This window comes from Heterodontus francisci, unplaced genomic scaffold (genome assembly GCF_036365525.1).
Source record: "Heterodontus francisci isolate sHetFra1 unplaced genomic scaffold, sHetFra1.hap1 HAP1_SCAFFOLD_53, whole genome shotgun sequence".
Taxonomy (NCBI): Eukaryota; Metazoa; Chordata; class Chondrichthyes; order Heterodontiformes; family Heterodontidae; genus Heterodontus; species Heterodontus francisci.
The window spans coordinates 2565562-2581128 of NW_027141851.1; the positions used below are offsets into that span (position 1 = coordinate 2565562).

Below are 15567 nucleotides of genomic sequence, written 5' to 3' on the forward strand. Positions count from 1 at the left end.
CACGTAGCCACATGATGCCTAATGAGTAATCTAATTGGTAATATGTGTAATGTATGTAATCAATAACGGTTATGATTGGATCATGTCCAGCCAGGATGGGCTAAGTAACTGTTTGAAAAATGTATAAGTATGGATGATTTTCCTTTGATCAATGGAGATGCATCTGGACAGCCCAGTGAACTGCTCCCCGCTGGCGTAACTCAATAAACAGTTTGACATTGGAGCAGATCTGAGTGTCGAGTGATTCTTCTAGATTCCTTCCCGCGAACAATCTCACAGCTCCAGCCACCCAGGTTCAATTCTGGGTACTGCCTGTGTGGAGTTTGCAAGTTCTCCCTGTGTCTGCGTGGGTTTTCGCCGGGTACTCCGGTTTCCTCCCAACACCAAAGACTTGCAGGTTGATAAGTAAATTGCCATTATAAAGTGCCCCTAGTATAGGTAAGCGGTTGGGGAATATAGGAACAGATGGGGATGTGGAAGGATTATAGGATTAGTGTAGAATTAGTATAACTGGGTGGTTGATGGTCAGCACAGACTCGATGGTCCGAAGGGCCTGTTTCAGTTCTGTATCTCTAAATAAAATAAATAAAATAATCCCCTTCTGTCTTGACAACAACCACTCAAACCTTCTTTATCCCCTTAGTCAGTGTCATACCCAGAGTGCCCATTTAATTCTGGGTTTCAGTTTTTCTAAGTGGTCTATTAAATGGCACTTGATCAAACGCATTTAGAAAGCCAATGTATATTACATCAACCATGCTACCCTCATCAACCTTCTCCATTACATTATTAAAGGACTCGTTCATATTTGCCGCACACGAGTTTGTATTACCATTTCTGTGCTGCTTGTCATTTGTAAACTCATGTTTTTTTTTTCCAAAGCACAAATTATTTTGTCCCAGATTATAAACTCTAAAACTTTTCCCACTGTTTCAACGATGTTAAGCTGACCGATCGGTAGTTACAGGGATCATCTCTCGTGCCTTTTATGAACAGGGTCGAACATTTGTAGTCCTCCAATGATCTGGTACCACTGATAGATCCAAGGAGGATTGAAAGAGGCCAGTGTCTCTCTTATTTCCACCATTTGTTCTTACAACAATCCTCCACCATCCCATCCAGAACTTACAAACGTTCAATTTTGTTGTTTCACAAATGGTATTACATTGGAATGGGTTAACTGAACCTATTTGTTCAGTGAATGTGATTAAAATCAGTCTCCATGGATCCTAATTGTGTCACTGGAGAGTTTCCCTCTTCCATTCATAAGGGACTCCTTTCAATGTTGTTATCCCATAATATTAGTAGGACCAGCAGCTTCAGCACGAACAATGATCAGCGGCTTCAGAAACAGGAAGTGGATAGATCAGAAACTGAGAACAATGGATTGGAATATTACAAGAATGGACAGGGGTTTATCCTCGGATCTTCACTATATTTCCACGTATTATGATTGGCTACCATTAGAATATCGGATTAAATTCGCACTTGAAATTATTTGCTGCATTTACTATCCGTTCCTTGCTATTGTTGGCGTTCCTGGTAAGTCTTTCTATCCAGTTATTAACTCTAGAAACCATGTTTAACTGTATTACTGTTCTTGCAATTTACTTTTTCATCCTTGCTGCTGATATTTCCCCTCATTAAATCTTTACATCCTCTGAATCACAGCAGGCTGCTGCTGCTGACTGTGAACAATGCAATGGAGACAAGGCATTTGGAATACGGTAGACGTTCGCGGTTCACTGATTTGGTACTGGAGAGCTAAGTCATGGAGGTTGAAAGGAGGTGAGAGGCAATGATTTCTTTGGGGGTGTAGTGGTTGGAGACCCTCAAGGAACAGCTGCCAATGCCAATGGGAGCAGGTGTCCAGGGAGGTCAATGCAAGAGGTCCAGCGCCGAAGACCTGCAGGCAATGCCATAAGAGGTGTAATGGGCTCATGTGTGTGTCAATATTAGCGAATTCATCAACTCATGGCATTTCCTTCCAAAAAGGATATCCTCTCATGCTGCACCACACATTTTGAGGCCGGCAGAATGGTTAAAAGAGTAGTGGCAGTGCAGCACCAAGAGCAATATCATAGCAAGCCTGGTGGGGATGACAACATCCTGGTGACAGAGCAGCATTGAGAGTGAGAACACAGAGAGAACGGTGGGAAGATGAAAGGTCTGGGTGCTGGTTCAGAGCAAGCTGACTTTGTTGACAAAAAAATAAACACAGTGTGACGTGACAGGAAAGCAGCTAAGTGATTGGTTGGGGAGTATTTCTCCGAAACTGGAACATTATCATAAACTAGCAGGTGGGAAATTTAAAGCTTCAATCAGAGTGTGCATAACAGTATGTGAATGAAGGTCATAAAGTGAAAGTGTTGCATAGTAGTAGAGAAGAGAGCAGTAGTCTGTTATTTAGGAATGGACTTAGAAGGACTCTGAGGAATAAAAAGAGAAGCTCACAAGGAATGTATGTAAAAGTCTAAGTGTGGCGTATAAGATTAGTGAGCGAAAAGCACAAATGAGCATGTGGAATGTGGTGCAGCAGCACTAAAAGAAACGTGGTATAAAATGATGAGGCCATGGTGCTTATTATTTCAGGATACAAAGTGTTCAGAAATGATAGGAAAGGAGAAAATGGAGGTGTGGTGGCAGCAGTGACTATGGAAGGCATCTTATTGTTGGAAAAAAACAGGATGCCCTTGAGGGAGCAAGTACAGAATTCACTTGGTTAGCGTTAAGAAGGAAAACGCATATGATCACAATCCTGGGGCTATTTTATCGGCGTTCAAATAGTGAGGAGCAAATCTTCAGGGAAGTCACAGAGATGCAATTGGAATATGGAGTAATATTGGGGGTGTAAAGTACCGGCAATATCGTTTGGGATCGTGTTAGAGTAAATGGAAAGAAAGGGGAGGATTTTTTGAAATGTGTTCAGGAAAACGTCCTTGACCTGTATGTTCTCGGCCCAACTAGGATCTGGAGCTGGGGAATGATGTGGCTATGTGAAGCTGGTCTCCATGTGGAGCTCTTGTCCAAGAGTGGTTAACTCATTATGAGTTTTAGACTCGTAATAGGGAAGAGCAAGGGACAATCTTAGGCAATTCCAGGTTGTAAGAGGTCTAATTCATTGTGATGTGAAAGGATCTATTTTTAAATTATAAAATGTGACCAAAGACTGACAGGAACAAAATGTAATGGAACAATGAGTGAACTTTACGGAGCAGATGCTGCAGGTAAAGGCTAGGTACATTCCAAAAAGGGCGAACTGGAGTGAAATCAAAGCCAGGGCTTCTTGGCTGACAGGGGAGATGGAGAATACGATGAAACAAAAAAGGGTGCGTGATGCATATCAGGTGAAGTCTTCAATTCAGAACCAAGTCAAATATAACAAGTTGAGAGAGGAAGTGAAGGGGAAAATAAGACTGGCAAAGAGAGAAAATGAGGATAAAATGGCAGTCAACATGAAAGGGAAGCCAAAAATCTTATTTTGCATATGCATAGTAATTGGGTCGCAGGAGGCGCTGTGTAGCTTAGTAGGGAAAAATAGGGTGATATAGGCTTAGAGAACAGGGCAAGGCTAGATCACTAACTGAGTACTTTTACATCGGGGATTATGAAAGAAGTTGTTGCGGACAGATAATAGGTCGAAGCAGAGACGGGAAAGGTAATGGATGGAGTGAAAATTGATAGGAACGTTGTAATGGAAAGGCTGACAATGGTTAAAGTGGATATGACAACTGGTCCGGGTAGCTTGCACCACAGGTTGCCAAAGAAGTCGGGGTGGAGATAGTGGAAGGGCTCTCCACAATCTTCCAATCTTCTCTAGATGTGGGGGAAGAGGCTAGAGGACTGGGGATTGGACAACGTGGCACTTATTCAAGAGAGGGTGCAAGGACATATCTAGCACCTAGCCATTTTAACATCAGTGTTGGTTAAGGTGTTCCGAAGAGTAACCAAGGATAAAATTAGCTGGCACAGCTGATTTAAGATAGCGAGCACGGATTTGTAAAAGCCAGAGTGTGCTTGACAAATATCATGGATTTTTTTTTGTCTGTGTAACAGTGACCGTTGATGAAGAGAATGCGATGGTGCTGACCATATGGATTTTAAGAAAGAGTTTGACGAAGTGTCACTTATAAAAGATGGTTGTCAGAATTGAAGCTCAAGGAGAGAGAGAGAGAGAGATAGTCACACCAACTTGCTTTGCTCAATTTCTTTAATCCTCTGACTGGAGATTAGAATTGTTATTTTGTGAAGAATTTTGAAAGAGAACAGGTGAAGGATGATTTTGCTGACAGCTTAAGATGGCCACCTAACATGCAACACTCTATCCTATAGTATACTACATTGCAAGGCCTGTGAGGTCGAGATGAAATGCCTGCTCATCCGATCAAGCCGGAGGATGTTTAAGAGAACTATGTGTCGTTTTTAGCAAGATTGGAAACAATACTACCATATCTATAGCAGCAATGCGAAGCTTCTAGACTCTGAAAGGCCTTTCTCTCTCTCTCTTCATTTTGGCTTACAAGCATCGAAGTCTGCCTGTTGACCGACCACCTTTGCATCCTCCAGCTGCAGTCAGAAACCCTGTTGGAGGAAATCTCCCGCATCGGTGTCTCCAAGAGACCAACCAACCCAATCATCTACCTCTCAAAACTAAAAGCATCAGATCACCAAAGTCACCTCGAAGACAGCCAAATCACCAAACCCAACAGACCTATTTTCTAAGGACTCTAACTCAACCAATCTACCTTTCGCCACACTGTATGCTATGGGTCTGTCTGTAATCCTCTTGTGTGTGTGTTTGTGTGTGTGTGTGTTTTGTGTGTGTGTGTGTGTGTGTGTGTGAAAGTTGGTGCGTTATTTATTATTTTCATTAGTTCTGTTTAGTACAACAAAGTTAACCGCTGTCTTTGTTAAATTCAAGACAACCTTCCCGATTTGTTCATGTTATGATGATTGCATGCAAGTAATCAAATAACTACTGAATTGGCCAGTACATCTACTTTAATAAAAAGTAATAGACCTGTTGTGTTCAAACAGGGAGATGGAAAAAAGGGAAGCCCTTTGAGCCTCCTTCCCTGACCATAACAATGTGCTGATGGATAGATAGATTGAAAGATAGCTAGATGGATGGATAGATAGATATATATAGACAGATGAATAATAGATAGATAGATAGGAAGAAAGAAAGAAAGAAAGAAAGAAAGAAAGAAAGAAAGAAAGAAAGAAAGAAAGAAAGAAAGAAAGAAAGAAAGAAAGAAAGAAAGAAAGAAAGAAAGAAAGAAAGAAAGAAAGAACGGAAGAAAGAAAGAATGAATCTTGGAATGTGGAAGAAAGTGAAGATGGTGCCAATAGATGACAACATTACGTGGATAACCTAGCAAAACAAGCAGGCAAGTGAGATATGCAATTTAATAGACAGAATTGTGAGGTGATGCATTTTGGCTTAAGGGTTAACAAGAAGGAATAGAGACGACATTGCACAGTTCTCAGCAGTGTACAGGGATAGAGGCAACTGGAGGTTTCCTTTGCATCTATATTTGAAGAGGACGTTGCATATTGTGACAATAGTTAGGAAAGCATATGTGACCTTGGCCTTCATCAAAATGTGGCATTGAGTAGAAAATGAAAGAAATTATGCTGACCTTGCATAAAACACTGGTTAGGTCCCCACTAAAGTATTGTGTCCAGTTGTGTTCGCCACACATTGAAATGGACGTGCGGGTCTTTGAGAAGGTGCAGAGAAGATTTACCAAAATGGTTCCAAGGCTCAGTGATTTTACCTACAAGGCGAGGGTGTAAAAGCTGGTGTTGTTCTCCTTGAAACAAAGAAGGTTGAGGGGTGATTCGATCGAGGCGCACAAGATTATGATAAGCCAGACACGGCAAAGCTGTTCCCATTATCTGATGGTACCAGGGCCAGGGGAGACCGATTTAAGGTTTCAGCCGAAGTTGCAAGGATGTTTTTTTTAATGCAGCAAGTGGTAGTAAACTGGAACTTGCTGTTGATGAGGGTGCTAGAAGTGGGGACAATACATGATTTCAAAAGGAATTTTAATGGATGCTTGATGGAAATATATTTACATCGCAACGGGAGTAAAGCAAAGAAATGGGACTGACCAGATTTCTCTGCGGAGAGCCTGAATGGATTGATGGCCGAATGGCTTATTGCGATGTCTTTATGACTCTATATTTTCGGGCAGTGAATTCCAGATCCCAGCTACTCGCTCTGGAAGAGAAATCTCCTCCTTTCACCTCTGGTCCTCTGCCATTTACTTTCACTCTTTGCCTTCTTAATACCAAACTTTCTGGCAATGGTAACATTTTCGCATTAACTTCTTTGTCAATACCCTTCATGACTTTTAACTTCTGTGTGTATGAAATCTTCCCTTACCTTTCGCTGCTCGAAATAGAACAACCACAGCTTCTCTAATCTCTCCAACTAACTGAAGTTCCAGATCGCTGGAACCATTCTGGTAAACCAGTCTGCATCTTCACGAAGTTCTGCCAATTTCTGATGAAAAGGCATCGACCTGAAACGTTATCTTTGTTTCTCCCTCTACAAATTCTGCCAGACCTGCTATGTATTTCTAACATTTTCTGTTTCTATTTCTGATTTCCAGTATCCACAGTATTGTGCTTTTATTCTGGACATCCTTCCAAAATGTTAGTATTCAGAATTGGACACAATTCTCCAGTTTTGGTCTAACCAATGATGTATAAAAGATAAACATTTCTTCCTGACTGTCATTGCTTTTTGTCTCGTTTTGTCCAGCTAGGAAACTATGTGCATTTTTAGCAGACTTCTTAACTTGTCTGACCACCTTCAAAGATCCATGTGCATACAACCCAGGTCTCTCTGTTCCTGTACCCGCTTTGAAATTGTACCTTTTATTTTACATTGCCTTCCCTCATATTTCTACCAAAATATGTCTGCATTAAGTTGCTTCTGCCAGGTGCCTGCCCATATCACCAGTCGCTCTCTATCCTCCTGAAGTCGGTTGGTATCCTCTGATAGTTTATTAACAGTTCCAAGTTTCATGCCAGCTGAAAACTTAAGAATTATCCACTGTGTGTGCAAGTCCGTGGCATTAACATGCATTAAAAGAACAGTTGATGCAATACTGTCCCTGACCAATGCTCCCCGCCGGTCTGATAAGCAACAGTTCACTACTGCTATCTGTCGCTCATCGATTTTCCGAGCCATACTACCATTGGCCCTTTAATCCGATATGTTTCAATTTTGACAACAAGACTATTGTTTGTTGCTTCATCAAACGACTTTTAATTCCAGTGCATCCCACTGTCCGGCTCTCTCCCACTATCCGTGATTATTTGCCTCCTGAAAATATTTATCCAAATCCCCTTTGGAAGCTACTGGTTAATCTGTATCCACCAACGTGTTAGAATTGATAAGGGAGCACCAGTGGATGTGGTGTATTTGGACTTTCAGAAGGCTTTCAATAAGTTCTCACATTACAATGTGGAAACCGAAAGCACATGGGATTGGGGGTAAAGTACTGACATGGATAGAGAACTGGTTGGCATTCAGAAAACAAAGAGTAGGAATAAATCAGTCTTTTTCCGAGTGCCAAGCAGTGACTACTAGGGTACCGTAAGGATCAGTGCAAAGACCCCTGTTATTCACAATATATATTAATGATATAGATGAGGGAATTAAATGTAATATATCCAAGTTTGCTGACGACACAAAGCTGGGTGGGAGTGCAAGCTGTGAGCAGGATGCAGAGAAGTGCAAGTGTGATTTGGACAGGTTGAGTGAGTGGGCAAATACATGGCAGATGCAGTATAATGTGGATACATGTGAGGTCATCTACTTTGGTGATGAAAACAGAGGCAGAACTGTAACAGATTAGGAAAGGGGGAGGTACAGCGTGACCTGAGTGTCCTTCTGCACCAGTCGCTGAAAGTAAGTATGCAGATGCAACAGGCAGTTGAGAAGGCAAATGGTGTGCTGGCCTTCATAGCGAGAGGATTCCAGTACAGAAACAAGGGTGTTTTGCAGCAATGATACAAGCCTTGCTGGGACAACATCTGGAGTATTGTTTCCTTTTCGGTGGAAGGTTGTTCGTGCTATGGAGGGAGTGCAGCGAAGGTTCACCAGGATGATTTCTGGGATGGCAGAACTGACATATGAAGAGAGTTTGGGTCGATTATGCTTCTATTCGTTGGAGTTTAGTAGAATGAGAAGGGATGTCATAGAAACACTAAACATTCTGACAGGACTGGATAGACTAGATGCAGGAAGGATGTTCTCAATTGTAGGTGAGTGCCAGACCAGGGTTCACAGTCGAAGGATAAGGGGTAAGCCATTGAGGACTGAGATGAGGAGGGATGTCTTCACCCAGAGAGTGGTGAACCTGTGTAATTCTCAACCACAGAAAACAGTTGAGGCCAAATCACTAAATATATTCAAGAAAGTGTTAGTTCTAGTCATTTCAGCGAATTGGATCAATGGATTATGGGAAGAAAGCGGGAACAGGGTCCTGAGTTTGGATGACGAGCCAGGATCGTATTGAGTGGCGGAGCTGGCTCGAAGGGCCGAATGACCTATTCCTGCTCCTATTTTTCTATGTTTCTATATTAATATCAGGCAGCGCATTCTAAATCCTAACCACTCGTTGCATAAATAGATTTTTCTCATGTCCCGTCTGAGATTAGAAACTGTAGATGTACAAAGTGACCTGGGTGTCCTCATCAATGAGTCACTGAAAGCTAATATGCAGGTGCAGCAAGAAATTAGGAAGTCTAATGGTATTTTAGCCTTTATCACAAGAGGAGTTCAGTACAGGAATATCTATGTCTTGCTTCAATTGCATAGAACCTTTGTTTGACCGCACCTGGAGTACTGTGTGCAGTTTTGGTCCCCTTACCTTCGGAAAGGTATTACTGCTACAGAGGGAGCGCAACAAAGGTTCCCAGGATGGCGGATCTGTCCAGTGAAGAGAGGTGGGAGAAACTGGGCATGTATTACCTAGAGTTTCGAAGAATGGGAGGTAATCTCATTGAAACTTACGAAGTACTTGAAGGGATAGACAGGTAGATGCAGCTGTGATGTTTCCCATGGTTGGGGATTGCCGAAAGAGGGGAAATAATTTCAAAATAAGCGGCCACTTAGGACTGAGATGAGGAGAAATATCTTCACTGACAGGGTTGTGAATCTTTGGAATTCTCTGCGCCAGAGGGCTGTGGAAGCTCAGTCATTGAGTATCTTCAAGGCAGAGATTCATAGCCATCTAAAGCAATGACATAAAGGAATATGATGATAGTGTGCGCAAAAGGCATTGAAGTGGATGATCCGTCATGATCATATTGAATGGTCGAGCAGGCTCGATGAGTGGAATGGCCTATTCCTGCTCCTTTGTCCTTATTTTTCGTTTTCCATTCACCTTACATCTATGTCCTCTGGTGATCGACTCTTCAGACATTGTAAGCCGTTCCTCTTACTCTGATCAATCAAACCCCTTCAAATGCGAAGCACCTCTACCAAATCTGTTCTTAAACGTCTCTACTCAAAGGAGAACAATCTCAGCTTCTCCAGTCTAATCACATAACTGCAACCATGATCCCAAGAACTATGCTGGTCAAACTCTTGTTCCGCAGCATTGGAAGCAATACTTCAGGCAGCCCGGGGCGAAAATATGTGTACTTGTATTTAAGTTTAGCATAACATCCTGGCTTATGTACTCTCTGCCTCTATCTGTAAAATCGACGTTACAATCTGCTTTATTAACTAGCTTTCTTATCAAGTCCTGCGCCCTTCAACGAGTAGCATACGAACACCCCAAGGACTCTCTGTTCTTCAACCTTCTTTAAAGTTGAATAATTGGTTTGTTTTGTCTCTCCTCTTTCATCCATACCAAAATGTACTTCCCCCTACTTCAGTCATACCAATTAAACATTGGGAAGACTGGAGCCATTGTTTTCTGTCCCCAATTCAAAATCCCTTCCCTGGCGACATATTTCATCCCTCTCCCTGGCACAGTCTGATATTATACATACTTATCACAATCCTGGTGCTATATGTGACCTCGAGATGAGCTTCTGATCACATAATCACGCCAGCACCAAGAGTGCCTATTTAACATTCCATAATATTACCTGACGTCCTCCCTGTCAAAGCCCACCTGCTCCCAAAAGCATCATTTGTGTCTTTGTTCCTTGCAAACTTAACTATTCCCACACACACCTGGCTGGAGTCACACATTCTACACTCTGTACAATTGAGATGATTAAGAACTCTGCTGCTCGTGTCCGAACTCCATCAAGTTCTGTTCCCCATCACCGCTATGCTCATTGGCCTACATTGGTTCCCATTCAAGCCGCTTCCTGAGACTAAAATTCACATCCTTGATTCCAAACCCCTCCATGACCTTGCTCATCCCTCTCGCTGTAATATCCTCCATCTTGTAACTCTGTGAGATAATTGCACTCTTTAACATCACTGATTTCAATTGCTCCACCATTAGTGACCGTGCCTTCGGTTGCCTAAGCCCAAAATTCAGGATTTCCCTCCATCTTTATACCTAGCTTTCCTCCTTAAAACAACTCTTTGACCTAGCTTTTATCCATCTGATCGGATCTCTCCTTCTGTGGATTGCTGTCATATTTTGTTTTATAAAGCTCTCATGGGGCGCCTTGGGACTTTTTCTTTAACCTTAAAGCCGCTGTTCAACTACATGTTGTGGTTGTTGTTGGCTTCCTGCCGATTCCAACAGCCTGCATTAGTCCTCTTGAAGGTCATTACTATCTTCCACACTCTTCACTATATTTACAATCTGCATGTCTTACTCACATTTCCACATTATGCCCTCTACCCCTACGCCTAATTCATTAATGTACATCAGAAACAGCAGCGAGCCGAGTACGGAATCCTGGAGAACACTAAGGACATCCCTGCAGTCCGAAAAGAATCACCGCAATGGCGATTAAAGGCACCGTGACGTCAGTTACCAGCCCCATCAATATATACAGGGGTTCTGGTTTATTACAAATCTGCTATTACTCAAGTTTAATTTAATTATTTTATTTTATTTGCTTCTCAATCAGCATCGGAATGTAGCTGACATCTCCGTTTTTTGTTTTATAATTCCTCTGTTTCCATGTCCAAACATAATAATTTAATTAAAGCCCTGTCTCCACCTGGAAGCCTTGTCACAGTTATGATCATTAGATCTTTCACTGAATGTGGTTACAAATGTACAACTGCCACCTGAACTCCTTTCAACTGCTGTTCTGTTCTCCCAATAGGATGTATATTTTCACTGATAATCCCCCGTGTTTACAGATATGTTAGTGACGGCCGTGATTATTTGTTCCACAGACTTTTTAATGTCATAATTTCCAATCATTGTTTGAACATAATTTAATGCCATGCGACCTGTCACAGTTGAGAAAATCGTTTAGTCCATCAAGCATTAAATTACTGTACAGGACCCAAGTACTGTGGGAGCTTCAAATATGAAAATGCTGAAAATATTCAGACAGGCCAAGTGAGAGAAAAAAGCACGGCGGGAGCGGTGGTTTTAAAAGTACTCCAAAAGGGACAGAGTCGGAGGCTGGAGACAGACCGAGAGAGAGAGAGAGAGAGAGAGAGAGAGAGAGAGAGATCAATGGGAGCGGAGGATTAAAAAGGGCAGCAAAAGGGAATGAATCAGAGGCCGGAGACAGAGAGACCAGAAGAGGAGTAGGGGCAAAATTGAAAAGTGACATCAGACTGAGATCACAATCAACAGAGCGAGCAGGGACACAGAGTATTGAATAGTCACATGTTGAGTGCACAGGTAAGCTTTTAATTTTAATATAATTAAGATCAAATATATTGTAAGACCTGATCGATATATTAGGATATAAACTAAAAACTAAAGCGAATTTTATCAATTACAAAACGCAGTCTGAGAGAGAGAGCAGCAGACAGTGCATTAGTTCAAATTAGGACAACTGAATACATAAGCTGCATTAAGTAGTATTAGGGTTTATCAGAATTTCTAAGGTTTACTGATCGTAAGGCTTATTAATATTGGCAAAGCTTTATTATCATTTTAGGTTCATTAGATTCACAGTGTGCAGATTGCAAACTGAGTGTTAAGATGCGAGTTTGGTGAGTGTTCCGTGAAGGTGGCGCAGGTGCTCTATTTTTCTTTATTTCAACTTTTAAACCCTTCAGTATTTGCTTCTTACTTCGGTGCAGTGGATGGAGCTGTTTTGTGAGTACCCGGCAAGCTTTTCTACTCATAATAAAGTTAAGGTATGGCAGGTCTGCTCTGCCGAGTGGAATGTACCGCCTGTGGCATGTGGGAAATAATGGACGCACCATGTGTCCCAGACAAAGTCATATGCAGGAAGCGGTCACGGCTGCAGAAGATTGAACTCTGGGTTTCGGAACTCGAGCAGTGACTGGAATAACTGCTGTGCATCTGCATGGTGGAGGATTAGGTGGATTGCACGTTTAGGGAGATGATCACACCACAGATTAGGAGAATGCAGGCAGATTGGGAATGGATGACCACCAGACAGTCTAACAGAACCAGGTAGGTAGTGCAGGAGCCCCCTGATATGATCTCACTCGCTAATCTGTTTTCCATTTCGGATACTGTTGAGTGAGATGGTTCCTCAGAGAAATGCAGTCAAAGCCAGGTTTCTGGCGCTACAGGTGCCTCAGCTGCATCGCAGGGGAGGAAAAGTAGAGGAAGAGCCGCAATGACAGGGGATGCATTAGTCAGAGAAATGGACAGGCGTTTCTGCGACATAAAACGTGACTCCAGGAGGGTGTGTTCCCTCCCTGGTGCCAGGGTCAATGATGTCACTGAGAGGCTACAGGACATTCTTCTGGGGGAGGGTAAACAGTCAGAGGTCGTGGTCTATATTGGTACAAATGACATAGGTAAGAAGGGGGATGAGGTCCTGAACGCAGCTTTTAGGGAGCTAGGAAGGAGAGTAGAAAGCAGATCTTCAAAATCAGCAATCTGAGGATTACTCCCAGTTCCACGTGTGAGTGAGCATCGGAATAAGAGAATTAGAATTAGAATTAGAATTAGAATCAGAACATTACAGCGCAGTACAGGCCCTTCGGCCCTCGATGTTGCGCCGACCTGTGAAACCATCTGACCTACACTATTCCATTATCATCCATATGTATATCCAATGACCACGGAAATGCCCTTAAAGTTGGCGAGTCTACTACTGCTGCAGGCAGGGCGTTCCACGCCCCTACTACTCTCTGAGTAAAGAAACTACCTCTGACATCTGTCCTATATCTATCACCCCTCAACATAAAGCTATGTCCCCTCGTGTTTGCCATCACCATCCGAGGAAAAAGACTGTACCCTGCAACATCCTTCGGCATTATCCACAACACCACCGACCTTAGTATCATCCGCAAATTTACTAACCCACCCTTCTACACCCTCTTCCAGGTCATTTATAAAAATGACAAACAGCAGTGGCCCCAAAACAGATCCTTGCGGTACACCACTCGTAACTAAACTCCAGGATGAACATTTGCCATCAAGCACCACCCTCTGTCTTCTTTCAGCGAGCCAATTTCTGATCCAAAGCTACAAATCACCTTCAACCCCATACTTCCGTATTTTCTGCAATAGCCTACCATGGGGAACCTTATCAAACGCCATGCTGAAATCCATATACACCACATCCACTGCTTTACCCTCATCCACCTGTTTCGTCACCTTCTCGAAAAACTCAATACGGTTTGTGAGGCACGACCTAGCCATCACAAACCGTGCTGACTATCGCTAATGAACTTATTCTTTTCAAGATGATTATAAATCCTGTCTCTTATAACCTTTTCCAACATTTACCCACAACCGAAGTAAGGCTCACAGGTCTATAATTACCAGGGCTGTCTCTACTCCCCTTCTTGAACAAGGGGACAACATTTGCTATCCTCCAGACTTCCGGCACTATTCCTGTCGACAATGACGACATAAAGATCAAGGACAAAGGCTCTGCAATCTCCTCCCTAGCATCCCAGAGAATCCGAGGATAAATCCCATTTGGCCCAGGGGACTTAACTATTTTCACACTTTCCAAAATTGATAACACCTCCTCCTTGTGAAGCTGAATCCCATTTGGCCTAGTAGTCTGAATCTCAGTATTCTCCTCGACAACATTTTCTTTCTCTACTGTAAATACTGACGCAAAATATTCATTGAACACTTCCCCGACCTCCTCTGATTCCACACAAAACTTCCCACTACTATCCTTGATTGGCCCTAATCTAACTCGTGTCATTCTGTTATTCCTGATATACCTATAGAAAGCCGTAGGGTTTTCCCTGATCCTATCCGCCAATGACTTCTCGTGTCCTCTCCCTGCTCTTCTTAGCTCTCCCTTTAGATCCTTCCTAGTTAGCTTGTAACTCTCAAGCACCCTAACTGAGCCTTCATGTCGCATCCTAACACAAGCCTTCTTCTTCCTCTTGACAAGCGCTTCAACTTCTTCAGTAAACCACGGCTCCCTCGCTCGACAACTTCCTCCCTGCCTCACAGGTACATACTTATCAAGGACACGCAGTAGCTGCTCCTTGAATAAGCTCCACATTTCGATTGTTCCCATCCCCTGAAGTTTTCTTCCCCACCCTACGCATCCTAAATCTTGCCTAATCGCATCATAATTTCCTTTCCCCCAGCTATAATTTTTGCCCTGCGGTATATACCTGTCCCTGCCCATCGCTAAGGTAAACCTAACCGAATTGTGGTCACTATCACCAAAGTGCTCACCGACATCTAAAGCTAACACCTGGCCGGGTTCATTTCCCAGTAACAAATCCAATGTGGCATCGCCCCTGGTTGGCCTGTCTACATACTGTGTGAGAAAACCCTCCTGCACACACTGGACAAAAACTGACCCATCTAAAGTACTCGAACTATAGTATTTCCAGTCGATATTTCGAAAGTTAAAGTCGCCCATAACAACTACCCTGTTACTCACGCCCCTGTCGAGAATCATCTTCGCTATCCTTTCCTCTACATCTCTGGAACTATTTGGAGGTCGAAAAAGACTCCCAACAGGGTGACCTCACCTCTACTGTTTCTAGCCTCGGCCCATACTGCCTCAGTAGACGAGTCCTCAAATGTCCTTTCTGTCGCTGTAATACTCTCCTTGATTAACAATGCCACACCGCCCCCACCCCCTCCCCGTCTTTTACCATCTTCTCTGTTCTTACTGAAACATCTAAATCCCGGAACCTGCAACATCCATTCCTGCCCCTGCTCTACCCATGTCTCCGAAATGGCCACAACATCGAGATCGCAGGTACCAACCCATGCTGCAAGCTCACCCACCTTATTCCGGATGCTCCTGGCGTTGAAGTAGACACGCTTTAAACCAGGTTCTTGCTTGCCAGTGCCCTCTTGCGCCCTTGTAACCTTATCCCTGACCTCACTACTCTCAACATCCTGTGCACTGGCACGACAATTTAGGTTCCCATTCCCCTGCTGAATTCGTTTAAACCCCCCGCAGAGCATTAGCAAATCTCCCCCCCCCCCCCCCCCCCCAGGATATTGGTACCCCTCTGGTTCAGGTGAA

The 15567-nt window shown here is 43.1% G+C and overlaps 1 protein-coding gene across 1 annotated transcript in view; it reads left to right on the plus strand.

The window, feature by feature from the left end:
• Positions 1–1331: 1331 nt before the first annotated feature.
• The window catches only part of LOC137364935 (probable G-protein coupled receptor 139), a 29214-nt gene continuing 14978 nt past the window's right edge, over positions 1332–15567 (plus strand). Inside the window, exon 1 of the mRNA XM_068027813.1 lies at positions 1332–1542. Coding sequence (XP_067883914.1) covers positions 1332–1542 — 211 coding nt within the window. The remainder of the gene's footprint in view (positions 1543–15567) is intronic.